The sequence below is a fragment of the Vitis riparia genome, chromosome 11, assembly GCF_004353265.1.
Source record: "Vitis riparia cultivar Riparia Gloire de Montpellier isolate 1030 chromosome 11, EGFV_Vit.rip_1.0, whole genome shotgun sequence".
Taxonomy (NCBI): Eukaryota; Viridiplantae; Streptophyta; class Magnoliopsida; order Vitales; family Vitaceae; genus Vitis; species Vitis riparia.
In genome coordinates this window covers 19207953-19234439 of record NC_048441.1, presented here as the reverse complement: position 1 = coordinate 19234439, position 26487 = coordinate 19207953, and the positions used below count along the sequence as shown (strand labels likewise).

The following is a 26487-nucleotide window of genomic DNA, read 5'->3' as shown; positions in this document are numbered from 1 at the left end:
GTGGTGAAATAATGCATGACTTGAATTTAAAATATTAATACAATGGACCACAAGCATACTTCGTAATAAACGTGACTTATAGTTTAATAGATTCAAAATGGGTCCATAACATTTAAGTTCCTTTCATAACATCGGGATAGTCTTTATTTATCTTTTATTAATCGTCTAGATATTTCATATTCTAATTTCATTTAATTATAACTTAATCTCAAATATTTATACATTCCTCTAATGATCAAAATTTCATAATGTGCTTTGAACAATTTAAATCATTAGAACCATATATTTGAATTAATATGAAAGCGTTTTCAAAATCCCTTTCTTTTCAATGGTTTGGCCCTCAAGTCTCGGTACTTGAATTTGAATAAAGGTTTTGGTTGGTAAATGACATACTTGAATTCAAATAAAGGTTTCTTAAATTCAAATCAAGGTTTTGATTTCTAAGTGATATTATTATTATTAATGAACATTCAAATATAATGCTTTTTATATAGTCATCAACTATGATTAGGCGTTGACACTTCACTGAATCAATGGAACTAATTTTGCTGCCAATCTTTTTTCGTCAAAATTAATAATTTAATATTTGTTTCCTTCCAGAAAGTAAGCGTATAAAATAGGTTTCCTTGTTTTTCTTTTCTGAAAAATTTGAACCCAAAAAGGCTTTCGAGCAACGACACAAAATTAATATTTAAACCTAATTATGGTCAGATGATTATGTTTTGTCCAGAGTTTGATGATCAACAAATGCCACGTCACCCAAAAAGCTAGACGATAGTTTGAGAAAAAAAAAATGTTAAAATATGATTTTTAAGAGTTCGAAGTTTTTATTTTTTTATTTTTTATACACTAATTGTTTTTTTTATCATACTAAAAAGTTGAAGTAATAATATATTTTGAAGGTATTTGATAAATCAATTCAATGAATTAATAATTTAATTCAAATATTAATTATATTTTATAAAATAAGTATAAATTGAAATTAAATATAAAATTAGTTTAATAACTTTTAAATATTAAATATTTTTTTATTTAATTCTTATGGCTCAATTTTTTTACTTATTTTTCTCTTGCAATTTTATTAGAGTATGCTAATTTAAGAGTTTAAAAAGATTTAAGTTTATTTGATTTAAAAAATCTTAATTTTTTAAAAATAAGAATTAAATAATAAAATTTAAAATTAAGTAATAAGGAAAAAAAAAACGTAGCCGTCAATTAGCCTCATTGCTAAGAAAAGATCAGATGAGTCGTCAGAGTAAAAATGAATCGAGTACTCAGAGAGGCCTGTAAGCCATTTAAATTCACAGACAGTAGCCGTAGTGCTTTCCTTGCCAAAGGTGTGGAGCGTCGGATTATCCCAAAACTCGCGCACGCCGATCGAAGGGTGAGATTCTGAAGAGAGGACGTACTCCTGAGGTGGACCCCAACATCATTTTGCATGTGGCAAAACGAAATGTGAATTTGGGAGGAATCTGAGATGAATTTGGGAGGAATTTATTTATAATGTCCGGGAAGAGCGAAGCACGCTTTTTTTCTTACATGATTATTTTAACTCGCTCCAGTCTATTTTATGTCGGCTTGTACCATAAAAAGCTGTCTTGCTTTCTTCGGCGTCAGATTTTCCGGCGACCCCTCCCTTGATCTCGCCGGTTTCTCAGCTCCTCACTCATAATTTCACTCGCTCTCCGCAAAGTCCTCGCCGGAGATTCGTTGTCGCCGGAGTTGTGGTCGGAGTTTTGTCTGAGTGATTTGATTTTCTTGTGAGCTCGGAGGTGAAAACGGTGATCTTAGAGAGTTTCGGACATCTTGAATTCATTTCTGTATGTTGTTCCGATAAGCTCAGTCGTAGGTTTGAATTTTTGGTTTTTTTTTTTTGGAGGAAAGTTGTTGCGTTTGGTTGCTTTGGTCAATGGTGAGAGGCGGAATCAGTGTTTGGTGTGTGTACGAAGATGAGGAATTGAGAGAAAGTTAGGGTTTGATGGTTGGGATCAATGTGAATTGCGTGCGATGCTGCAGCTGATGGTGAATGATGGTTTAGTGGTGGAAAACTAGGCCGAAGAGGAACGCCGAGTGGTGATTGAATTGAATTTGCTCAGAGGAATATTTTGATATCTGTAAGCATGAAAGCTCCACCAAATGGGTTTCTGGCAGGTTCTGGTGAAGGTGTGGTGGTTTTAAAGCCTTTTTACTGGTTCAATTTCATTTCATTTCCTTTTTCGTGTTTCTTAATTAAGTTTCCTGAATTGAGTCAGCTTATGTGTTTATTAGCTTTTAAATGTTGATCATTTATGGAATTATGAGCCATTCTAGATTTATGTGGTGGAATTTGTTTTTCGTACTCCTTTTCTCCTGGGTTTGGTTTTCGAAAGCAATGAGAGAAGAACATTCTGAAGAACTTTTTCCTTTCCTTTTCACCTCAGATGAGCTTTCAAGTAGCTGCTAAGGGTTTTTTTCTTTTCTTTTTTTGGGTGCTTTAAACATTTATATAGAATTTATCATATAAATTCTAGGCTGTAGTAAACTCTCAACTCCCAAAATGGTTCAATAGATGTATAGGTAAACCGTAAACGTAAAACGATGCTCTCTCCTAATGAACTAAATGAAATGCTTGTGTGACATACGCAGCCCGGTAATGTGTAATGCATGTATATCACAGGTATTATTTTTTTAAATCTGGATCTTTATGTAACTCTATTTGTAATGTTTTTACTAAATTATAGTTCATAAAGGGGGCGAAAACATGTTATTAATTACTATTGTTATTGTTACTTTAAATTTTAAAACAGATCCAGATTTGTCCTAATGCTGAATGTACTATTTAATTCAAGCATACCAACTTCTTTGGAATTTTGGCATTTGGCTAATTATCTTAACCTCCAGCTAAATTTGTAAAAATATCAAAACTGCCCTTTCTTTTGGAATTTTATTTTTTACCCAAAACCTTCCCATATGAACTTAAATCCCCATTTCCTTTGGGTAGCTTCTTTGAATCACCAAAACTGCAAACTCATGTGCTGATGGCAGTGAAGTATGGTTGTTGAATATACAAGATTCCTTGGTTTGATCTTCACATTTTCTCCCAACTTTAGTTTATTTGCCAGTGCTAATTCCAAAGTCAGATTGTTGTTTGAGTGATAATCTTTTTTTTTCCCAATATTAACGTTACTTTTCAGTGTGGAAGAATGTGGAATTCTTGGTGGTGGTTGCTTTTTGAATTTATGCAGACTATTGTTATTAATAAAGAGAATTGATCTACTAAATTGAATGCCTTAAATTGATAAATTACTCAAACTGTATGCCCTTAGCCACAACTGAACCTGAACTTGACAGCTGTCTTTGCGTTTTCTCACCTTGCCATCAACTGGAAAATTGTCATTGCTATGGTTTTCTTGTTATATACTCTCTATGATTTAACAGCAACAAAAGCTCCTGGAAGTGCTTTTCTCTGACCTGGCTATTGTTATACTCGTTCTTGATTTGTTTCATCCTAGTAAGGCAAAGAACTTGTTCTGTGAGAGCCTAGTGCGCTATTGTTATACTTGTTCTTGATTTGCCTCATCCTAGCAAGTCAAAGAACCTGTTCTGTGGGAGCCTAGTTCCCCAAAGCTAACCTTAAGGCATGGTAATGGTGTTTGCAAAAAAGTGATTGTACAACACCTCTGAACCTCAACAAGAAAGATGGCTAGTTTACTCCTGCCATGGGTGAAGTACACAGAAAAGGATCTTGGAGTTTTGCTAATTAAAAGGAGTTCTATTGATAGTAGAATTGGTTCTTGACATCTTTATTCTTCCTTCACATTTGAGGTTTTGTTTGATTGTTGAAACTTGTTCTATTTGTTTTGAGAACAGGAGAAAGGAAGAGTATTAATTCTGAGTTGTGGCATGCTTGTGCGGGGCCCCTGGTTTCATTGCCTCCAGTTGGAAGTCTCGTGGTGTACTTCCCTCAAGGTCACAGTGAGCAAGTATGTTGGTTTCTCCTTATCTCTGAAAGTGTATCCAAATGTGAATTCAGGTTTCTGATTGAGGTTAACAACTCAATTCTCAGGTTGCTGCATCGATGCAAAAGGAGACTGAATGCGTACCAAGTTATCCTAATCTTCCTTCCAAGTTGATTTGCATGCTTCATAATGTCACATTACATGTATGAGAGCCTTCCAATTTCCAGTTTTGTAGTAATGAGTTCTTAACAGAGTGCTTTATGTGTTTGATAGAAGAATGATTGCTTCGATATTGATTTGAAAAAGGAGATCAATTGCATACCTAGTTATCTTGATCTTCCTTCCTAGTTGATTTTCATGCTTCATAATGTCATGTTACATGTATCAGAGCCTTCCAACCTGCAGTTTTGTAGTCATGAACTCTTTACAAATGGGGTGCTTCATGTGTTTGATTGAACGATTGGATCTATATTGATATATTGCATGCATGGTGATCTCTTTAATAATGATATTAGTTGGACAATCCTAATATTTATCTCCTTCTCTTTTACACCATCAAGTCATTTTACAAATTCATCAGGGCAGTTTAATGAATGAGTTTTGGTTTGGGTTGACTCACCCATGGTTTTGTTAGAAATTTTCAATCTGTATTGCGAGACTCATACAGTATAGGTGCAATCCCATAATTTTAATAGTCAAGAATGGGGAAACAACCCCCTTTATGATACTTTGAAATTTATGTATGTAATTGATATTTTGAATCAGGCTGATGCAGAAACTGATGAAGTTTACGCGCAGATGACCCTTCAGCCTGTAAGCAAAGTAGGTCAGCTGCTCTGTTTTAATATAATTAAATACATATCCATCATTTTTCCCCAATGTAATCATGTATAGATATTTATATGGAAGTGCATGCACAATAACCATCTTACAGTATGACAAGGAGGCATTGCTGGCATCTGATCTTGGCCTCAAGCAAAGCAGGCAACCAGTTGAGTTTTTCTGTAAAACTCTCACAGCTAGTGACACAAGCACCCATGGTGGATTTTCTGTACCTCGTAGAGCAGCTGAGAAGATCTTTCCACCTCTTGTGCGTAAATATATTAAAATTTTGATTTGTGCTTTAAATTTGAGCACTATTTTGCACATTTAGCATCTACTTATTATATTGCTGACCCAAAAGGTGTTTGTTAGGATTTCTCGATGCAACCCCCTGCTCAGGAGATTGTGGCCAGAGATTTACATGATAATACATGGACATTCAGACATATTTATCGAGGTATTGCCCCTTTTTCAAATCTCTTCTCACCTTGTCTTCTTATTAGGCTTTACTCTGTTAGGCTCAAATGATGCTTTGTTAAGCTTTTTCTTCTGCTTTTAACTATGAGTTTACTTCTCAAATGCTACTTTAATCCCATCTTGTTATTTACTACTAATTCTCCAGGTGGTCTCTTATCTGTTTATGATTATTCAAGGATAAACATAATTCACACATTTTTGTTTGGTGTTAAGTGCTGCTTTATTTTATGTTATCTTTCCTCATTAAATCTAACAGTTGGTTGGATTATGAGGTGTATTGTTCTGCCTATTTGTCAAAAGTGTACCAGATCAAACTCCTATTAGGAATGGCCACTGATTCATGATTTGATAATGTTAATTTTTTTTTATGCTTAACATAAATGAGAAACATTCTGAAAAGGTAAAGAGATAGACTTCTGTGAAATACTAGAAAATGATAAGGCCATTTCATTCCAAGTTCAACTTCATCTACATCTGAGTTGCTAGTCATCTGTATTCCAATATCTTATTCCTGAATTTGATGTTAGTAAGGAAACCATCACTTCTAGGGTCCGGAGAGCTGCTGTCTTTGCCTACAATTCAATGATTTTATCTGCTTTACCAGAAACAACTAGAACTATGCATTAAACTTGCATGTTGCCTTAATTTCAGGGCAACCAAAAAGGCACCTGCTGACTACAGGTTGGAGTGTCTTTGTTAGCACAAAAAGATTGTTCGCCGGTGATTCTGTCCTTTTTATAAGGTATATGCAAGATTTGAGGGGAAAAATTCCTCCAATTGGATGTTCATCCTTCCTCTCAAAATGCTGATAAAATCTTGTTGGATGTAGAGATGAAAAATCACAGCTTCTCTTGGGTATAAGGCGTGCTAATAGACAGCAGCCAGCTCTGTCTTCATCAGTCATATCCTGTGATAGCATGCATATAGGAATTCTAGCTGCTGCTGCTCATGCTGCTGCAAATAACAGTCCATTTACTATATTTTATAATCCAAGGTACTACTTTAAAGATGCTTTTCATTCATCTAACTGATCAAAATTATGAAGATGTTTATGGCATGCTCTGACAAAATTCATTGATTTTATTAGGGCTAGCCCTTCTGAGTTTGTGATTCCCTTAGCCAAATATAACAAAGCAATGTATACCCAAGTTTCACTTGGCATGCGATTTAGAATGATGTTTGAAACTGAGGAGTCAGGGGTACGCAGATACATGGGTACCATCACTGGCATCAGTGAACTGGATGCTGCGCGATGGAAAAATTCACAATGGCGTAACCTTCAGGTATTTTTGTGTCAATTATGAGCTTATGTGAATGAAGATTGATTTTTGAAACTTCATTGTTGATAATGCATATTTCTCGTATTTTTCTTTCCAAAGAATTCTTGGCAATGTATATGATGTAACCAGTACATGTACTTACAAGAAAAGTACATATCAGTGTGATGAACCTTTTAGAATCTGTGTGTAGCCTCTAAACATGTGAGTTTCATAATTCAATTTGTATGTCTTGTGTGAATTGGAAATCTATCAAGGTTTTTTGATACACATTTTAACCATGTGGATTTGATGATAATCTGGTTTTTTAATCTCTGGTTAGATCTTAGTAATTATTTCCACTTGTTTCTGGTTGAGATGTCTGATTTTTAATACCTTAACGGGAGTTCATTTTGGTTCTACATTCCTTGATCACTACTTTCTGGAATCAAATATCTTGCTTTGGTTCTAAAATAGTTCTTATTGATGCATGTCCACGTAAATGCGCTATTGAGTTCTTATCTTTTGCCAACCCTGCTTATTGAAATTTGTATTCTTGACAGGTTGGCTGGGATGAATCAACAGCTGGCGAACGGCCAAGCCGAGTTTCAATTTGGGAAATTGAACCTGTTGTAACTCCTTTCTATTTATGTCCTCCTCCATTTTTCAGACCCAAATTTCCCAAACAACCAGGATTTCCAGGTAAACCAAAATTTGCTACCAAGCAATCTTCTATAGTATGCCTGAAATATAGAAAATTTTAAGCTTTGATGTCATCCAGTTTGCTTTGCTTTCCTTGAGATTTTGTTATTCTTAAGCTGAATGTAGTGTTTCCACTAAATATATCTATTGGATATCTGCTACAGAAAGAACTGTCAGATAATTAATTTTTTTTGTCTACAAGTACATCTTAGCGCTGTAATTCATACCCAATTGCCTGATTTCCTGGCTTAGTTAAAACTTATTTAGTTGTTTTTTGGTCTAAAGTAACAGACAATTACGAATCTTGACTTGAATGTTAGTTGCTGTATGAAGGGCTTCTCAAGAAATGTTGTGCACTTGTCTGGTAAATTTAAATAGATTGGTTATATATTGTGAAGTTTGTTATAAGCATATTGGATACTTCTGATTGAAGTTAAAACTGATAAATGCAATGGGTAGTTAGAATTCAACACTGTAATGTCTTTTCTGCAATTGAAAGTTAGTTAACACCAGAATTTGGAAACTCATGAGTTTTTTCCTTTATATTTCTTCTATGCCAAAAATGACCCTTGAAATCTTTGCCTAAATTAGGGTTTGATTTTTTATATTGGTTGATGGGAACCAGATGTCACATCTGCTGATGTTCTATATTCCTCACTCATATTTGAACTTGAGTTCATTTTTTCTAAATGTTCATTTTTTTATTTATCAGAAACACACCAGATCTTTTCTATTAAATAAAAAATCAAGAAGCTCAAGACATCCTTCTACAATATACAAACCTATCCAAACATCATATTTTTCACCATATTTTATTTTAGTTACTTGCAGAGCACATTCTTCTTTTGGAGTCAGGAGTTTCGCTGAAAAACCAGATAAAACTATGGAAAGTTACAGTTATAAATGCATAGAAAGTAATTGTTTACATAATTGACACAAATTTTCACTAAGAAAGTTTGAATTACTTCTCATTCCATATTTTTTCTTACCAAATTTCTTGGTTTGTTCTTGCAGATGATGAGTCTGATATAGAGAGTGCTTTCAAGAGAGGCATGCCCTGGCTTGGGGATGACTTTGGCATGAAGGATGCCCCAAGCTCAATCTTCCCAGGCTTGAATCTAGTCCAGTGGATGAGCATGCAACAGAATAATCAATTTCCAGCTTCTCAGTCAGGACTATTCCCTCCCATGGTTTCTTCAACTGTCCTGCATAGTAACCTTAGCACTGATGATCCGTCCAAATTGTTGAGTTTTCAAGCTCCTGCGTTGTCTGCACCAAGTCTCCAGTTCAATAAAGTAAATCAACAAAATCAAGTTAGCCAATTCCAGCAGCCATCTTTGGCATGGCCCCAGCAGCAGCAGCAGCTACAGCAACTGTTGCAGACTCCTATTAATCCACAACAACACCCCCAGCAGCATCAGCGCCAGCAGCAACAGCAGCCCCAGCAGCAGCATCAGCAGCAACAACAACAACAACATCAACAACATCCACAGCAGCAGCAGCAGCAACAACTGCAACAATTGCAACAACCACAGCTGCTGCTGCAGCAGCACCAACAGTTGCAACCGCAGCACCAACAACAGCAACAACAGCAGCAACAGCAACAACCACAACATCAGCAGCAGCAGCAGCAGCTGCCACTCCAGCAGCAGACGCCGCCACAGCAGCAGCAGCATCAGCCACCACAGCAGCAGCAGCCGCTCCAACAGCTATTCCAACCAGCTTTTGTAAATGGTGGTGTTTCCTCAAATCAGATCCTTAATCAGAATTCACAGCAACCAATTTTATACCCTCAGCTTCAGCCACAACAGTCACTAACAGGCAATACCCTATCTCAACAAAGTATTCAGTCTGCTAGTAGGAATTCATTTCAGTTGTCATCTTTGCCACAAGACTTGCAGTTTCAGCAACAAATGGAACAGCAGCCTAGCCTTGTACAGAGGCATCAGCAGCCGCATACACAAATGCAACAATCATCCCCACAGTTGTTGCAACATAGCTCGTCTCAGAGGCCACAACAGCCACAGCAGCCACAAGTGCAACAATCCTCACAGCAGAACCTACCAGAGCATCAACTTCAATTACAGTATCTGCAGAAATTGCAGCAGCAGCAGTTGCTTTCTCCGGTAAGCCCACGGTTACAGCCTCAGCAGCCACAGCAACAGCAGGCAAATCAACAAAACCAGTCATTACAACAGTTGTCTCTGTCTCAGCAGCAGCTAAGTAGCAATAGTTTCTCAACATCAGCGCTCATGCAATCACAACAAATTCCCATGAACCAACTCCAGGGCCAGCACAAACCAATTACAGCAATCAGAGCTCATTCTGGGCTTACAGATGGGGATGCTCCATCATGTTCAACCTCACCTTCTACTAATAATTGCCAGGTCCCATCAAATTTCCTCAATAGAAACCAACAAGGGCCAGCCATATTATTGGGGGATTCAGTGGTTGAGCCTGCTAGTAATCTTGTCCAAGAGCTTCAAAGCAAGTCTGATATCCGCATAAAAAATGAAGTACCCAGCTCAAAAGTACCAGACCAACTAAGATACAAAGGTACTGTTACTGATCAATTGGAAGCTTCTTCATCTGCGACGTCTTATTGCTTGGATGCTGGTACCCTCCAGCAGAATTTCACACTCCCCACCTTCTGTTTGGATGGAGATGTTCAGTCAAATCCTCAGAGTAATCCTCCTTTTGCAGTTAATATTGATGGTTTGACGCCTGACACTCTGTTGTCGAGGGGTTTTGACTCAGGAAAGGATCTTCAGAACTTGCTTTCTAATTATGGTGGAACTCCAAGAGATATTGAGACGGAGTTGTCTACTGCTGCGATTAGCTCTCAGTCATTTGGGGTTCCGAACATGTCTTTCAAGCCTGGGTGTTCAAATGATGTTGCCATCACAGAGACTGGGGTTTTGAGCAATGGGTTGTGGACAAACCAGGCTCAGCGTATGCGGACATATACAAAGGTTTGTTACTACTAGTTCTCTTTGGTTTAGCAATATTTAACTGTTTGAGAACATGGTTAGACTTTCCTCCGTAACCACAACACTGGGTAAATGCATCAATGTCAAAATAAGTTTTTGGCATCAGATGCTCTGTCATCTCTAATTCGTTCCAAGATTAGAAGCTAAATTGCTAGGGTATGCCCAAACCTGCACAGCCTAGTTGTTTCTAACTAGAGAAAAATGGAGACAGACCTGCATAGGATAGCTCTGGTTTTTATTTTAGACATTTTTTGCTATAAATATGACTTGCAATATAAGTGGAATACTAAGCCACATTTCTCATCCAACTTAAAGATTGCACTCCTCTTTTTCCCTCCATTTCATAGACTTTCTGGATTAAAATACTGTTTCTTGCTAAGGTTGTAATATTGATATCTTCTATAACATGATCAAGTTAGCACATGCTATTCCAGATACCTCACAGGGGGTATAAAAATGATGGTTTCTAAGCTTTCGGCAAATATATTCTTAAGACAAGATCAAAATCCCGTTGCTGCATTGTTGTTTAGTTAGTAGCTCATGCCACACACAATAACATCTACAATATTGATTTCCATCATAAAGAAATTTTCTCTGCTAAGGAGAGCATGATTTATAAAATGCCAGCCTGGCTTGATATTGATAAGAGTTTGACCCACTGCAAGCTCACGTTTACCCTTATATCTGGGAAAGGGGGACAACTCCTCACAATAATATAAGTTCTAGGAGATGATTTAGATAAGAGGTCATTGTTTATGTCATCCTTAACCTTCTAGCATTTATTTAGTGAAAAACTAAGCAACTGTAGGATGGATTGGGGATTCTATTTGATGTCCATAGAAATGATATATGTGATAAACATGACTAGCAAAATAGGACATGGAAATGGACATTTTGAATCAGAAAAGAAGAGCTAATGCAGGTCTCACCTTGAATACTAGTTTGGAGATCACCTACCATATCTGAAAACTCCATGCTGGTCAAAGACAATCAGAAAAGAAGAGCTAATGCTAGTTTGGACATTCATTTCTTTTCATAGCTGGTTCTTATCACTGGTACAGGTTGCAACCATCCTGACGTTTTGGTAACTTTCAAATGCATAAGACGTTCAATTTATTCTGTGTAAATACCAGATGATTAGGGCTAACAATGTCTTTCTGTTCATATCTTTTTTTGATAGGCTTTTCTGTTACGAGTTTTTTCCTTTTTTGTTATCTTAATGCTGTTGTTAAATGCCTAATACCAATTTAAATTCTTGAAGGTTCAAAAGCGTGGTTCTGTGGGGAGATCTATCGATGTCACCCGTTACAAAGGTTATGATGAGCTCAGGCATGATCTTGCCCGCATGTTTGGAATTGAAGGGCAGCTAGAAGATCCACAAAGGACCGACTGGAAGCTTGTTTATGTTGATCATGAGAATGACATACTACTTGTTGGTGATGACCCTTGGGAGTATGTCAAAAATTGCTCGGATTTCATATTAGCTCTTATACATTGCTTTCTGTTTTAATCATGCTTAACCATTCTCATCCTCATTTCTTCCTCCCTATTTACTTGCAGAGAGTTTGTAAGCTGTGTTCAGAGTATAAAGATACTGTCATCTGCTGAAGTACAGCAGATGAGTTTGGATGGAGATCTGGGTCACGTGCCTGTCCCAAATCAAGCTTGTAGTGGGACTGATAGTGGGAATGCATGGAAGGGTCACTACGAGGATACCTCAGCTGCCTCATTTAATCGATGAAAGTTACAAACTTCCTAACATCAAGATAATTCATCATGCCTTTGGGTAGACTATCAGGTATCATCAAATTGGAGGATGGATGCCCCGTCTGGTCCGTGCTTGTCAGTTCTACGAGCAATGTGAACTAGCTCTTCTTATGAGGTGATGTGTCCATAAACAGAGGGAAGTGGAGTAGTAATTGTGGGCAGACTGTTATAGTTTTTGCCACTCTTCACCTCAGCATACGAGTCCACTGATTCCCTGGTTGAGGAACTGAGCGCTTTTAAAAAACGCTAAGGCTTAGAGCTCAAATCATATAGTAGGGTGAAAAACTACAGCTTATTCAAATTTTTTGATGCTGGCATCTGCATCTGCTTTTGTTGCAATTGGTTGCCTCTGTGCAATGGTATTTCAGAAAGAGCCAGCAGGGGCAGAAACAAAAGGCAGATGATGTATAATACAGTACTTTTCCATCGGTTAAGGCTTAAAAAGACTGTCACTTGCAAAGAACCATGTTTATATGTTATGTTCTAGCTGTAACCATAACTACTAGGCACACAATTTTTACCTACCGTAAAGGAATTCTGCTATTGCTGCTGCTTGTCTTTCTACACCACTTTTGAGTCCTCAAGTGCCTCGAGTACGGTTACAACTTTATTCAGCACCATACTCCTGTTTATAAATTTGGATCAGTTGATGGGATTTTTCTTCAGAATAAATTTTCACCCATCAACCATCTCCCAACCTCTAAAAATAACTCATTTGGCTTAAAAGGATTATCGAATAACCCTAAGATACAAAGTTCCTCAGATGGTATTCAGTTGCTAACTTGTCCGCAGACCTACAAGCGTGTTGAAACAAGCCCAAATACAGACAACAAAGGCCAATCAATCCAAGTATGGAAAGCGTCGTCTTACGAAATGGAGAGCTGCATGGATAATGTTTTGAATGGCTACATTTAGAATCCAAACTTTGAGAACCATATTGGAAAATTCTGCATTACAGCGAATGAAAAATATAAATTGACAACTAAGAAAGCACAGCCATAATATCTGATGCCTTTAGAGCTATGTAGTCAGAACCATCACTGCCCTTGAAGTCATTCCCTGCATACTTGGAATACAGAACTGTATTTCCTGGGCTCACAGACAGTGGTTTCCTCTTACCATCCTCATCCAAAGGACCAGGCCCGACTGCCACCACCTGTTATATCCAAAAGACAGGATGTATAAATTGAAGATGAAATCTTCATATAAACTTTGTACTGATTAAACTCATGAACTGTAATTTGATTGATTGCTTACCGTGCCAATGGAAGGTTTTTCCTTGCTTGCCTCTGTTAGCAGCAAGCCTCCAGCAGTCTTTTCCTCAGCCTCAGCAACCTGCATTGGAAAGTAAAGCAAAGCATGTTATACCCTTCATGTATAATGAAAGAAAAACAGCAGTCACTGATTATTTCTCCATGTGCTTGATCATTATGTGGTTCTGGAAATTGAGTCTGTAATGAGGTTATAATGTGTCCCAGCCATTGAAATATAAGGCAACAATGTAGCATAAAACATCAGAGTCAGGCAACATCAGTGAAGTATAGTGTAGTATTTAATATGAAATAAAAGTGGGAATATACATATAGCCAGCCTCTTCTCAAAACCAGAATAGTACAAAGAAAAAGTAGTAACATTTTCAGAACCATTTCCAAATCTAAATTTTCACAGTGCACATGCAGTCAAATGTGGGCTAGAGTTAAAACCTTCTTGCAGACTTGATTGTTTATGATACCTCGGCTATTATTTCAGAGACTGTACTTTACATAGATTACTATAAAAAGCAAATTAATTAAAATGGACAACAAACCTTGATTAGGACTCTATCATTCAGGGGCTTCAGATCCTTAACATCATCTGTCTCGAGAATACCAACAATGTCATCCTCCTTCAATAACAGATGATTTGATCCATTGAACTCCACCTCTGTCCCTGCATACTTGGAATACACTACCTGGGCACCAGTCTACATGAATAGAAGTAAGTTAGTGGAAGTCATTGACAATGGAAAAATAGGAACTGGGAGTATTAAAACTAAATGATCACCAGTCTTCACACAAATGTCCAATTTGTTCTTCCCAATTGTCTTGCCTTCTCCTACGGCAACAACCTCCCCTCCTTGTGGTTTTGTTTGAGCAGTAGTTGGAAGTAAAATACCACCGACAGTCTTCTCCTCTGCAGTTTTAATCTTTACCAGCACTCTGTCACCCAAAGGCTTCAGGGAAGTGTACTGCAAACTCAGAACACCTCGAGTTAAATAAGCAGAGGGAAAAAGAAAAAAAGAAAGAAAGAAAAAGAAAATACAGATGCTAGGTGCATCTAATAGAAATAAGGAAATCCCTGCATTATGGCATATCAGCAATGCAAACCCAAGAACAAGAATAAGCTTGGCAAATAGAACTGTGTGATTTCATAGAAATGATTGTAAAATGAATTGAACACCATTAACAATAGAAAAAGAATAAGTACAATCACAGAGGAACATCAAAAGCCTAAACAAGAATCAAGCAAACTCTCATACATCTGTTGCACATTATATGTAGAAACTAATAACCATCTTCCAAAATTCACAAACTTCATAGCAGGGTCCATTCTTGAAGCCAATTCCCATCTAAATAGCTAACAACAAAACCTGAAACTACCGATTGGGTTGATATCAAACCTTGCATTCTGTTCGTACTAACCAAGAGCAAATATAGGATCAAAAAAATCCATGCTATCTAGTAAATAATTACCCTTTAAAGCCCCTGCTCGATTTCCCAGAAAAAGCAACCATTACTAAAGATGCAATTCGAAAGCAAAATCTGCAAAACCACACCAAGCAAAACCCCCATTTGTTGCAAGTCAACGAACCCCTGAACAGTCACCCAGTGGCTTACACTACCAGGCCTATAGCCACTGACCCAACTTTCAACTGCCAACTCCACAAGTTCTCATCCTTTATAGGTATACAAAACAATAGCAACATCAAACAAGAAGAAGAAGAGAAAAATGGTGGGATACCTTGGGGGTAACAACAGTGGCAGCTCTGACAACCAGACTCCGAAAGGACCTCTGGGTGAGACCACCTGCTTTCAATGGTAGACCCATAGATGAAATTCTGACAGTTGAAGGTCTAAGTCCCTCAAACGATGGCAAACTCCTCGTTGAAATCGTTGGAGCAGTCGCCATTTCCTGCAACAACATCGCCAAAAACGCCCCCATAAGCAGACTAATTGAGAAGATAAAGACACAAAAATACAGAAATTCATGGAGAAATGGAGAAGTATACCCTTACTGAGTGATTGGAGAGATATAGGAATACAGGGTTTCTGAAGGACGCTGGGAGAGGAGAATAGAAGAGAGGATAAACCCTGGCAAAGTTGGAGGGAGACGGGGTTGGGACCCTAGGGTTTTATCAATCACAAGACGTTTCTAGAATATTGGCGTGAGGTGTATTCTGCTGTTGCTCCATGGGCTGCTTTTAGTGAAGGGTGCTAACGTCTAGTAGTCCCTAACACGACGTCGTTTTCACTTTTTGCAGTTTAATTTAGATAATGGAATACGACGTCGTTTCCTTTTCTCCAAATCTGGCATCTACTCCGAAATGGTCGGCTTCGACCTTTCCATTAACTCTGTGATATGAGCAGATTGAGCCCACATTAATATTTTGGCAATACATATCAATTATATACATATATTACTTTTGCAACCAATTCTGTGGTATAATATATTTAAATGATTTATATAATTATATAATTTTATAAAGTTCACCTCCTTAGGTATATAATTAATTTAATGCGCTTTAGTTGGAGACTATAATGACTGCAATGGGTTAGATGGGCTGGGCTGGGCTGGGCTGGGCTGGAGACCATGATGACTCCAATGGGTCATCAGTGTCCTGAGGGATAGTAAGGAGAGAAAATTCTCTCAAAGTACATTTACCTAGGTTAAAATTCCAAAAATATCCTTAACTAAAATAATACAAGAAAGATGAAGAGAGTGTACGTGGATTCATCCGGCGCCTCCATTAGTTGTAAACGGTAAAAAAATAAACATTAAATATTGAAATCAAATTTTGGTTTTTAGCACCTTATAAATTAAAATGTTCAGTAAAAATATATTTGTTATCCACAACCTAAATACCTTTAAAAATATTTTTAAACCATTATTGTTTTTCACACATTTCTATTTTTTTTTTTACTACAGTTTCTAATTTTATTGGAAAAAAAAACATGTTCCATGATTAAGTAAGAAAAATGATGATTTTTTTTTAAATATAAATTCTTCTAATTTTAAATTGATCAACAACATTTTTAGAGATAGAAAATCTGATTTTTTAATTTGGGTTTACCAAGAGAACTTTTGGAGAGAGATTTAAACAAATTGATATGTTAAAACACTTAATCCTCTCTTGTTTTTCTATAATAAAATAATTTATAACAATTATGGGCTTGTATGATAATTATTTTTTAAAACGGTTTTTTTTTCAACAAAACAATAAATTAGGAAAACACACAAATATCAAACAAATTCTATATTTTTCTTTGTATGATGTTTTTTTTTCATATTTTTTTCTTACTTTCTATCTTTCAATGCATTATTTTTATCATAAAATATAGGTATGACAAAAATGCATTATATTATGAACAAATATAATATATTGATAGTTTTATATGAACATACAATACTACTTAACATATTTGTATTATGAACTAATTTTTGAACTCAAATAAAGTATTAATTTGAATTCACGAGACTTGCAATTTCATTTTTTAATAATAAAATAATTTTTGTCACATAATATACATTTAGCATGAATGTAATACATTTACAATACTGTGGAGCCCGCATTTCGGCTCAATGTGTTTCCCACTCGAAGGTGAGCTCGATTTTGATTTCGAAAAATGATTTTTATTGATTAAGAAAAATGACTTGGAGTCGCCACTTATTTTTGTTTTATTTTTAAAAGGGTAAACAAAATAAGAAAGAAAAACTCTAAGTGTGACTCTTGGTTTTGGAAAAGGTGATCTACGAAAAACCGGATCGGGTTCAGGGGTCAGGTTACTTATCGGGAAAGTACGGTAAGGACCGTAGCACCCTTCTAAGTCCCTAAAGTCGGGTCTCTACTAATAAAATGAAACAGTCATGACAATTGATGAGGGAATCAATGAATACTCAGAGTGATCATGCACATGTGAGAATCTAAACATGCATACAGAAAATGACCCGAGCGGGTGTGGATGCATACCTGGGCAGTGATCCATAAAGCGCTATCAATAAGTGAGGTTAGCGCACAATTAAGGAATAGCTTCGAGCATGTCATAGAGCAGAATAAAATCGATCATGCATGGCAATTAAATCAAACAAACAATCAATCAATCATAAGGAAATCACCTATGTTGGGCCCCCACCAAAGCCCGATTTATATTGCATGAATTAATCCCATAAATTCCATTATTCGGAATTACAGAAAATTCGTTCCTGCTTATTAAAGTCAAGTGGAACAGAAAATTGTTTGAAAGCCAGAGCGGAATTAAAACTATTCGGGAGAAAATTAGATTTTTGAAATTTAATTTAAAAATTGGAATATCGAAGATCACTAGAAATTTGGAGTTTTAGAGTTTGTTTGGAATTTGGATTTTTAGAAATTAAATTTGAAAGAAATTGGAATTTTGAAAAATTAAACTTTAATTATTAGAATTTTTAAAGGAAATAAACAAATAAATAAATAAAATAATGATAATAATAACGAAATAATATTTAAACGAGTGAACGTGAATACTGGAATTTTTTAGATTAAAAATTAGATTTGGAAGTCGGATTTTTGAAAAATTGAATTTTAATTATTGAAAATTTTAAATAAATAAATGAATAGACAAATAAAAAATAAATGAATAAAATAGATAAAATAAATGAATGAATTTGAAACGTTGGGATTTTAAAAGAATTATTTGATAATAGGACTTTAAAAAAAATGAAAATTTTAAAATGTAAAGAGGAATTAAGAAGATGACACGTGGGAGAAAAGAGAAAATAATTAAAAAACCATCTTGAAGCCTGCCGGAACCATGCCACTGATGAAGAATAAAAAATAATATAAAAAACTCATATCTTTGACTTTTAATTCACCAATTATTTAAATAGTTTCATGCCTGCCATGCAATACATTACTCTTCCTTTTTTTCTTTTATTATGCTCCTACTACCACTATGAAGGCTAGGTAGATTCGGGACCTTAAAGGAGACCATGAATTTTCAAAATATTTAGGTGAAAAATATAAATGTAAGACAGTACATGTGGGCAGTCATATTTCATCTTTCAAGACAAGTGGAATAATAACACTAGGAAGCCAGCCAACAGTGTCAGCATTGAGTAAGAAGAGACTATCTGACCTCTGCTTTCATTAATAGAATCTTTAGCATATTCAGTTGATGGTGCCTGAGCAGGACACTCCAGACCTTCCTTTCCTTCTCGACACTCACTAGCAAACAGGCCAGGTGGGTATTTTCCATAGAGGTTTATGTAGCTGAACATGGTTGAGGCGCAATCATTTGTCAGATCATTCAACTCATTAGCATAAGGGCAAGCAAAGCCCTTAAAGGCACCACAACAGAGCTTGGGTGAGTACTGGGGTCCTTTACACTGGCTTGTGATGATTGTGTAATTCAAAAATTCAAAGTTCACAAGGCAACTCTTTTTGGTCTGGAGGAGGGTACGACCAGTAGATTCATGAGATTGAAGGACGTCATGAGAAATGAAAGAAGAGGAAGCGGAGGTGACCAAGCAAGTGAGAAAGAAGAGGAAGAGCAGAGAGAGACATGGATTGAAGGCCATTGTTGATGTTTGGGGATCGATCTGTCGATCGATCTGGTGCTCCCAAACCACCACCTTCTTCTTCCGATGAGGTCCGCTTGGATTGGTGGTTTTGCAAATTGGAGCGCAGACTTTCTAAAATTGTAGAGAGAGAAAAGGTGATGAAAAAAAAAGTGGGGGGAGATGGATTCGGTGTAGTGGGTTAAAAACAGAGGATATGCATAAAAACAGAGCACAAAAATACAGCAAGCCCTTCAAATATTAAACCAAAAATCAACAGACCACAACAACTCAACAAACAAAATTAAAAATCCAAGAGAATGAGATACGAAAAGTATGAGGAGTGGAAAAACATACGCGGAAACCATAGTAACCAAACCTGAAGGTCTCTTCTCCAGCTGAGTGTTTTTTTGGGCTGCAACTTATTGCTCAGTATCGGGTAAATACTCAGCTCAAAATCTCTCTCAAATATTCCTCAAGCAACTCAACTCTCTAGTTCTCCTTTGTTTTCCCCCCCAGCAGCTGCTCGCTTCCTTCTTCGAAAACCCTCCTTCGAACTGCTTAAAAAAAAAACCTCCTCCTCTAATGGCCAGCACCCCCCCTGCTCCTCGCACCAGCTCCTCCTCTCTTTTTTTCTCTCTATTTCTCCTATCTTCCCACGCAAGCCATCAGCTACTTCACTATTCACCGCATCAGCAGCATGGCTTCTCTTTACTGTTCATCATATCAGCAGCATGGCTTCTCTGTCTCTTGCAGCTGGTCCCACGCATGGAGAAGGGTCCCCCCACACTTCTCGGGTACTGCCAGCTCCTCTAATGCTATACATATAAAAAAAACTAAATACCCCTTGGCTCCTCAAAGGGGGTCTACAAATACGCTATACAAACATTATATAACAGACAACTCAAAATATTTGATATTGCTATTACAATGTAACATGATTTAGAAAATTTTGAATTTTTTCACATGCTATACCATCAAATGAATATTTTTGTTACTCCATTGATTTGTGCTTGTGAAAAACAATTACTCATTTTGTTGAGTCAACAAAGTTCTTTCTTAGTTGATCATGAACAACTGTTAAAGTTGTTGTTAGATGCACAAAATGATAGAGTGATCCAATGGTTTAGTTTTATTTCAAAGATTCAATTTTTATTTTTTTTTATATTAGGTTTTCCATAAAAGTCACGATTTTTTTTTCTTAAAAAAACTTGAGAAAATTATATTTGAAATAATTTATTTTTTATAATAAAATAAGATAAAAATGTATACAAATCCCCACTTTTCCCACATTTTTTCAATCTCACGGAAGCCAAAAAAAAAAAAACAAAAAAGAGTTGAATCAAAAGGTAAAGTAGTCACCTCATAAGTCAGAATAATTATCCCTAAGTTGAAAATGATAGGTCTGGGATTGATTTAGGTGGAAAGGCTCCTGGCCATGGTTTGGAGAGTCTGGCTCAATCCTAGGCTCTTAGCCCAAATCAGAAGGCAGGCTTGGTTTTAAAATTTTCAAAAGCTCAGGACTGAGGCCCATTCCAAACTCAATGAAAAAATTGGGCCAAGGCCAGACCAAAGCCTGAATCAAACTGGGCATGGATAGACAGTGGGCTAGGGCCGAGGTTTGTTTCCAAACTTTCAAAATTTGGGCCACCACCTGACCAAAGTGTACCTCGATCAGAGCCCATTCCTAACACCTTAAGCCCAAATTTCAACTTTAATACAACAGAAGCCCAAAGCCCAACACCAGGCTAACGACAAAAGATTGACGGTTAGCGATGACGCAAGAGAAAGAAAGGTCATGCATGACGTAACTGAGTGAGCGCGTGTGCTACGGTGGATAGAGTCAAAGTGCCGCGGTAGTTGAGGCAGACCATTCTTGATGCTTAGGTGTGGGCTTACGTCATCTACATTCCTCCTTCCCTTTGTCACACTCTTTTACTTCTCAAACTCTTAACAGTGACCACGGTCTCCCTTGTTTCCAGCTCAGGGGCTTTGGCTGCCAGATTGCTCCACCCTAAAATTAATTGTATTTATCATTTAATAAATTTAAATTCTTACTTGACAATTTACACTACTTAGAAAAAATAATAAATCTCCTTCTGACAAAGCTAAAATATACAAATATAAAAATGTATTCATTTATTTATAAACTATATTTAGTTTATTATAATTTAAAATTAAAAAAAAATAAATGAATGCACCATTTCATTTTAACATACATTCGTTATAAAAATATATTTAAATAATCAAGACATTGTTTAACTTAACAATGGGAGATTTTTTGTTTTACACCATTTACGTATTACAAGAATATGAGGCTTACGTGCTTGAAATACAATACTTAATTTTTGAAAAATTATATATTTTTATTAAAAAAAAAAAAGTCAATCAAATGGTTCTAGGAATAGTGATTTTCAACACAGAGAATAATTCCATACTTAAATTAAATAATTAATAAGATATTTGTTTACGCCCAACACCCTTGACATTACTATACGATGCCATCTCATATTTGAAAAAAAAAAAATATGATCTCATCACACCCGTGGACAAATTTCAACAAGAAAATTTGTTTATAATAATCTAAAACACACAAAAATTGAACGAAGGTCAAATACTTAAATTAATATACTCTATCTTTCGCTCATTTTTTATTTTAGTACATGGTGCACTTGTAAATTGTGCTACTTAACAAATAATTATTAATTGGAGACATCTAAATATTTATTACTTACTTCTGACCTTTGGGCCCACGAACTTTCGTCTTCTCACCATGTGTCTATTTCAGAGGTTTTCGAAATTGAGTCACATGGAAGTGAAGACGCACGTGGCTCCCACAGATGAGAGAAGGGTCACAGAGCCGCACCGCGTAGCCCATACCATCTTGCTCTGGTCATACGCCACGTATGCAATTCTGGGTCTGGATTTAGAATTCAGAGCAACACGCCTGTTGGGTGTTGACCCACCGCATCATATAAATACGAGCCGTCACTCCCAAACTCAGCAAAACTACACTCAGATACTCGAATCAAATCCGATTTGCTCGAAAGAGGTATTGGGGACTTGCCAAAATCGGAACCTGAGGATAAGGACAAGGACAGAAATGGTGAAGAAAGCGATCGGAGTAGGATCAGCCCCTGCGGAGAGCAGCGATTGCAGGTTCAAGGGAGTGAGGAAGCGGAAGTGGGGAAAGTGGGTGTCGGAGATTAGGCTTCCCAACAGCCGCGAGCGGATCTGGTTGGGGTCCTACGACACGGCGGAGAAGGCCGCAAGGGCCTTCGACGCCGCTCTCTACTGCCTCCGTGGCCGCACAGCGAAGTTCAACTTTCCGGAGAATCCGCCGAAGATCGCCGGCGGAGGATCCCTCACTAGGTCGGAGATTCGAGCGGCAGCCGCCAAATTCGCAAATGAGGACTCTTCTACTGCCTCGACCAGCCACTCCAGTCACTCCATGCCCGAACTACAAGTGGAGTCTCCGTCGCCGTCGGTCTCCGGAGAAACGACCCAGGTGGAAACGGACAGTGAAATAAATTTGGAAGGGTCACTTTCAGAATTATTTACAAGCATAGGCTCCAATAGTTATGTGCCGGACTATGGAATATTTCCTGGATTTGATGATCTCTCAGACAATTTTTTCCCACCCGCAATGCCTACAGATGACTATGGAGAAGAAGACATGAATGCCCTTTTCTCTCACGACACATTCCTTTGGAATTTCTGAAGGCGCTGAATTCAGTTGCCAGCACTGAGTCAGAATTCATTCTTTTCAACCATTCTTTTTCCCGGAAATATTTTTGATTCCGGGAAAGGGATCGGATTCGATGGCTAGTTTTAGTACAGCCTCTACTTGCCTTGGTATATTCTTTCCCGTGTCACTCTCCATTCAATTGTCATCAGAAAATATGGGAGCTGCGGATTTTGTGATTTTCTCTTGTTTTTTGTTCACTTGTGAATTCCAATACGATGTCTAATTTTCATGTAAAAGTCGGTCTCCTTTTTGTGAATCACAAATGTTTGAATTTCTTCTGTCGCAAACATATTAGTTTAAAAATACAATGATAAAACAATCAACATAATCATACATTTTAATGCGATCAATCATACCTATATCCATACCTACACCCGAAAGATAATCATTCCACTATCCCACAAAAATAAAGAGATAATAGATAGAGAGATTACAACTACTGATTTTATAGTGGTTTGACTAATTCCATTATGTTCACTCTCCTTAAGCTTCTCCCGATCGGGGGTTCCATTAATTTGAAGTTTCAAGCAAACTTTCAAGTTCTTACAATTGGATTCATCGACTCCAATGAACACTACAATCGACCTTTCAAGTTTACCCTCAATTTGAAGCTTAACACTCAACCTTACTTCAATAAATGAGAATTTAAGATCACTCAATCCTAACACAATTAATGAACAGATACAAAAATGTTGGGATGAACAACAATAGTGCACTAAATAAGTATGCAAGTGAAAGATTTAATCCATTAAGAAGGAAAAAGATCTTTTAATATGAGAAACTAGTAGGTAAAAAGTTTAATGCAAATGTTCTTTGTACAATAAATGAATGAAAGCTATCTATTTATAGGTTTTTAACCTCGAACACACAAAATGACACCAATTGGACTTTCTCGATTGAGCTTTGATTGACTAGTAGACTAGTGTTGGGCATTAAATGTTTGATAGATGATCGTTGCGGGCTTGATCGGACCTTGATTAGGAACAGATACCCTTTGATTTGGAAAGAGTTTCCCTTAATTGGGAAAACGTAAGAGATATAAGATTTAGTGCACCCCTTGATTGGTTTTTGTCTGTGAAAAGGTAACTAGTTTGACTGGTTCTCAATCCATTTAGTTGGTTAGGCTTACCTTTGATCGGTTGGTTATTTTTAACCCGAAAACCTATCTTTTTTCAATTTAGTTCTTTGTAACACTTAGGTAATAGGGATTAATTATTTACAAAAATTAATAAAATAATAAAATCCTACATTAAATAAATAAGGATAAAATATGAATAAGAATTTCCTAACATAATCAATGAAATAAATTAAACAAAGTAAAATATCTTAGAAGGTTTCACAATCTTGAATCCTTAGGGAGAGAAAGCAATGTAAAATTTAGTGTTTAGAATCAAAGTCAATTTGTGATCAAATTGAATCTTACGACCAATATTGCATTCGAAAATTAAATTTTTACTTTTTAATGCAAATCTCTTAAACTAAGTAAATATGATCGCTAATTTTAGTTTTTAGTTTTCTCTAATCCTAGACCTATATCCATCTTGTACATTTAGCTCTTATATTTTTAATAGATGAATCAAATTGAGATAATTAATAATCAAAGTCTATCTAAGAATCACTAGTACCTTGATAAGAATCCTTTGCATCTTATCTAAGGTGAACTAACACAAATGATTCATTCCTATTAATTACATCTTGAAAACATAATGAAAACCGTAACTTTATTGTGTTTTTACTACTCCTCATTTGGATTATTCAAGTTCATTTTAAAATCTTTAGATTTATTAAGTTAGCCAAACATGGTGGGGGGTTTCTCCTCATAACACATGCTTGGTTGTTAAGAAAATAGAATAAAAAGGAATAAAAAAAATTAAAAAAAGAAAGAAAAGAAAGAAAACTAAAGATTTATTAAAAATTTGAAAAATAAGGGTTTAATCTTTCTTTCTCCATTATGCTCAGTCTATTCTCCTCATGAACCTCTAAAAAAATAATTATATATAGACTTACCCTAAAAGAGACATGTGATAATGAAACTCTTTAATTTCTCATGAGGATCACCAATTTTACATGATCATGTACATGGAAATGACTTGGTGACACATCAACATAATTCTAGTGGTTTTGGCATGGTCATGCGAAATTTCACATATCCATGCAAAATTGATTCTTATAGATTTTTGAGTTGTTGTAGAATTTAGCTTTCTGGTATAGTTCACACATTTAAGTGAAAATTCGCATGATCATGCAAAACTAATATTTCTTCCTATTTCAGTTCTACTTAGTTTGCTTTAATTATATCTTCCTCGTCCCAATTTGATTTGTAAACCATTTAAAATGTTGGATTTTTTACTTCTTGATCTTCAAAACCATACATGGATTGCTCTAAAAAGATTACAAGAAGTACTTCAAGAATCACATCGAAGTAAGAGTATATGTTGCTACTAAGTTTGAACTCCAAATTCCACTATGAGCTTTATTGTATTTGCTTCAAACTTTCTTCCTTGTGGTTGCTTACCATCTAACTCTATCTATAATATTTGTTGTTGTTGTTTTTTTTTTCATGCAAATGATTTGCTCATTTTGCCCTTGCTTGGGTCTCTTCATACTCCATAAGTCTTGAATATCTATTTAGGCACAATCGACCCTTTACTATATACTTTGGTTGAAAATGACTTTTATACTTAACATTTTTTTCATCTCTTAAACCTAAAATTAAGCTCAAAATAGAAGTTAGATCTATAATTAGACTCTTAACATCCCTTCAAATAAAGTTGAGGGATTCAAACCTTTATATAATGCATAAATCATAGGGTTTATATGTCATTGGAGCACATATTTTGACTCCAATCGGACCCAAATATGATTTTAGTAAAACATAGTATAATTATCAATTTGTCTTGTGAGTAGGTAATATGTAAATATTCATCAGGCACAAGAATCTTTTAATTCTTTCTTAGATGCTTATTTGAGTGTTACATTATTTGATGCATCACCAAAGAACACGAGTAATCTAATCAACCATTAATCCAAAGCAAAAAAATCATTCTATGGTGAAATTTTGATTCATAACAACTTATGATTGCATGATACAATTCAAAGGAGAAAGTTGAATGTTTCCAATATATACTTTTGGCCACAAAGAATGGAAGTAATACAATGATATTTTGCATTATGTCTATTAATAGTTTCAATTTGATATTTGTTTCTATGGATATCTTTAAAACTTAGCAAATCTTTTCTAGATTTGCTATAATATAATATATCGTTTGATGAAATTTAATTCCACTTAATAGCATAATATTTATTTTGTTGGAGACTTCAATAAGTTTGCAGTTTCTGATATAATATTTATATTAACTTGTGTTAATGTTAAACTAAAAAGTATTTTTTATGTCAAAGAATAGTATATATAGTTGCATAGTCCATAAGACATACATCTTTCTCATTCATCTTAAAATATAATCAAATATATATTTTAGGTATAAATAATATTTAAGTAAAGACAATACATAAATAATGACATGGTAAATCTAATAATAATATTTAAATAATATGAATCAATGCGAGCACCAAAATTGTAATATAATTTAATTTAAGTCATTAAATAGATTAAGAATATTTGCTAAAATAACTTAACATATATCATAGTTTAAAGTCAAAAATAAATTTTAAGTATTAAATAAAAATGGTTAAGACAAATTTCTCTTGTTTTATATGTCCATGTTTAATGAGAGTTTATTGTACAACCATAATTTTATATTCATAATTTAGATTAGTGAAAATATTCATAATGAGAATGAGAGAGTTCATATTAATTAAAATTAATATGGATAAATATAATTAAAATATATTTTAAATTAATTTTATCAAATAATTTTAATACTTAAAATAAAAATTAAATAACAAGTTTTCGTTTAATAATTTAAATTATTAAATAATAAATATTAAATTTTATCGATTAATGAAAGACCTAAAATGAATATAATTGACCACTA

General features: G+C 35.5%; 4 protein-coding genes across 5 annotated transcripts; 2 read left to right on the top strand and 2 right to left on the bottom strand.

The window, feature by feature from the left end:
* The first annotated feature begins 1546 nt into the window (after nucleotides 1-1546).
* On the top strand, nucleotides 1547-12521 carry LOC117925338 (auxin response factor 7-like). Its single transcript, XM_034844330.1, has 13 exons — nucleotides 1547-2163; nucleotides 3850-3962; nucleotides 4046-4141; nucleotides 4704-4760; nucleotides 4873-5028; nucleotides 5133-5217; nucleotides 5889-5979; nucleotides 6067-6231; nucleotides 6325-6520; nucleotides 7057-7195; nucleotides 8210-10167; nucleotides 11447-11637; nucleotides 11746-12521. Exons 1-13 carry the CDS (start codon nucleotides 2121-2123, stop codon nucleotides 11924-11926), a joined length of 3471 nt encoding a protein of 1156 aa, XP_034700221.1. The 5' UTR covers nucleotides 1547-2120; the 3' UTR covers nucleotides 11927-12521.
* Nucleotides 12522-12672: 151 nt separating this feature from the next.
* LOC117925339 (20 kDa chaperonin, chloroplastic) lies at nucleotides 12673-15376 on the bottom strand. Of its 2 annotated transcripts, none has more exons than XM_034844333.1 (6): nucleotides 15227-15376; nucleotides 14953-15123; nucleotides 13996-14179; nucleotides 13760-13911; nucleotides 13210-13287; nucleotides 12673-13108 (listed from the first exon to the last, which is right to left on the bottom strand). In XM_034844333.1, the coding sequence occupies exons 2-6, from the start codon at nucleotides 15118-15120 to the stop codon at nucleotides 12935-12937; spliced, it is 756 nt and encodes a 251-aa protein (XP_034700224.1). In that variant the 5' UTR covers nucleotides 15121-15123; nucleotides 15227-15376; the 3' UTR covers nucleotides 12673-12934. The 2 variants fall into 2 exon arrangements, with proteins under 2 accessions (XP_034700224.1, XP_034700222.1); XM_034844331.1 differs by having other exon boundaries at nucleotides 15221-15375.
* A 2873-nt stretch (nucleotides 15377-18249) lies between these two features.
* Nucleotides 18250-18765, bottom strand: LOC117924844 (GPI-anchored protein LLG1-like). Its single transcript, XM_034843548.1, has one exon. The coding sequence runs from the start codon at nucleotides 18763-18765 to the stop codon at nucleotides 18250-18252; it is 516 nt and encodes a 171-aa protein (XP_034699439.1).
* A 2976-nt stretch (nucleotides 18766-21741) lies between these two features.
* Nucleotides 21742-22765, top strand: LOC117925450 (ethylene-responsive transcription factor ERF017-like). Its single transcript, XM_034844459.1, has one exon. The coding sequence runs from the start codon at nucleotides 21848-21850 to the stop codon at nucleotides 22463-22465; it is 618 nt and encodes a 205-aa protein (XP_034700350.1). The 5' UTR covers nucleotides 21742-21847; the 3' UTR covers nucleotides 22466-22765.
* The last annotated feature ends 3722 nt before the right edge of the window (nucleotides 22766-26487 follow it).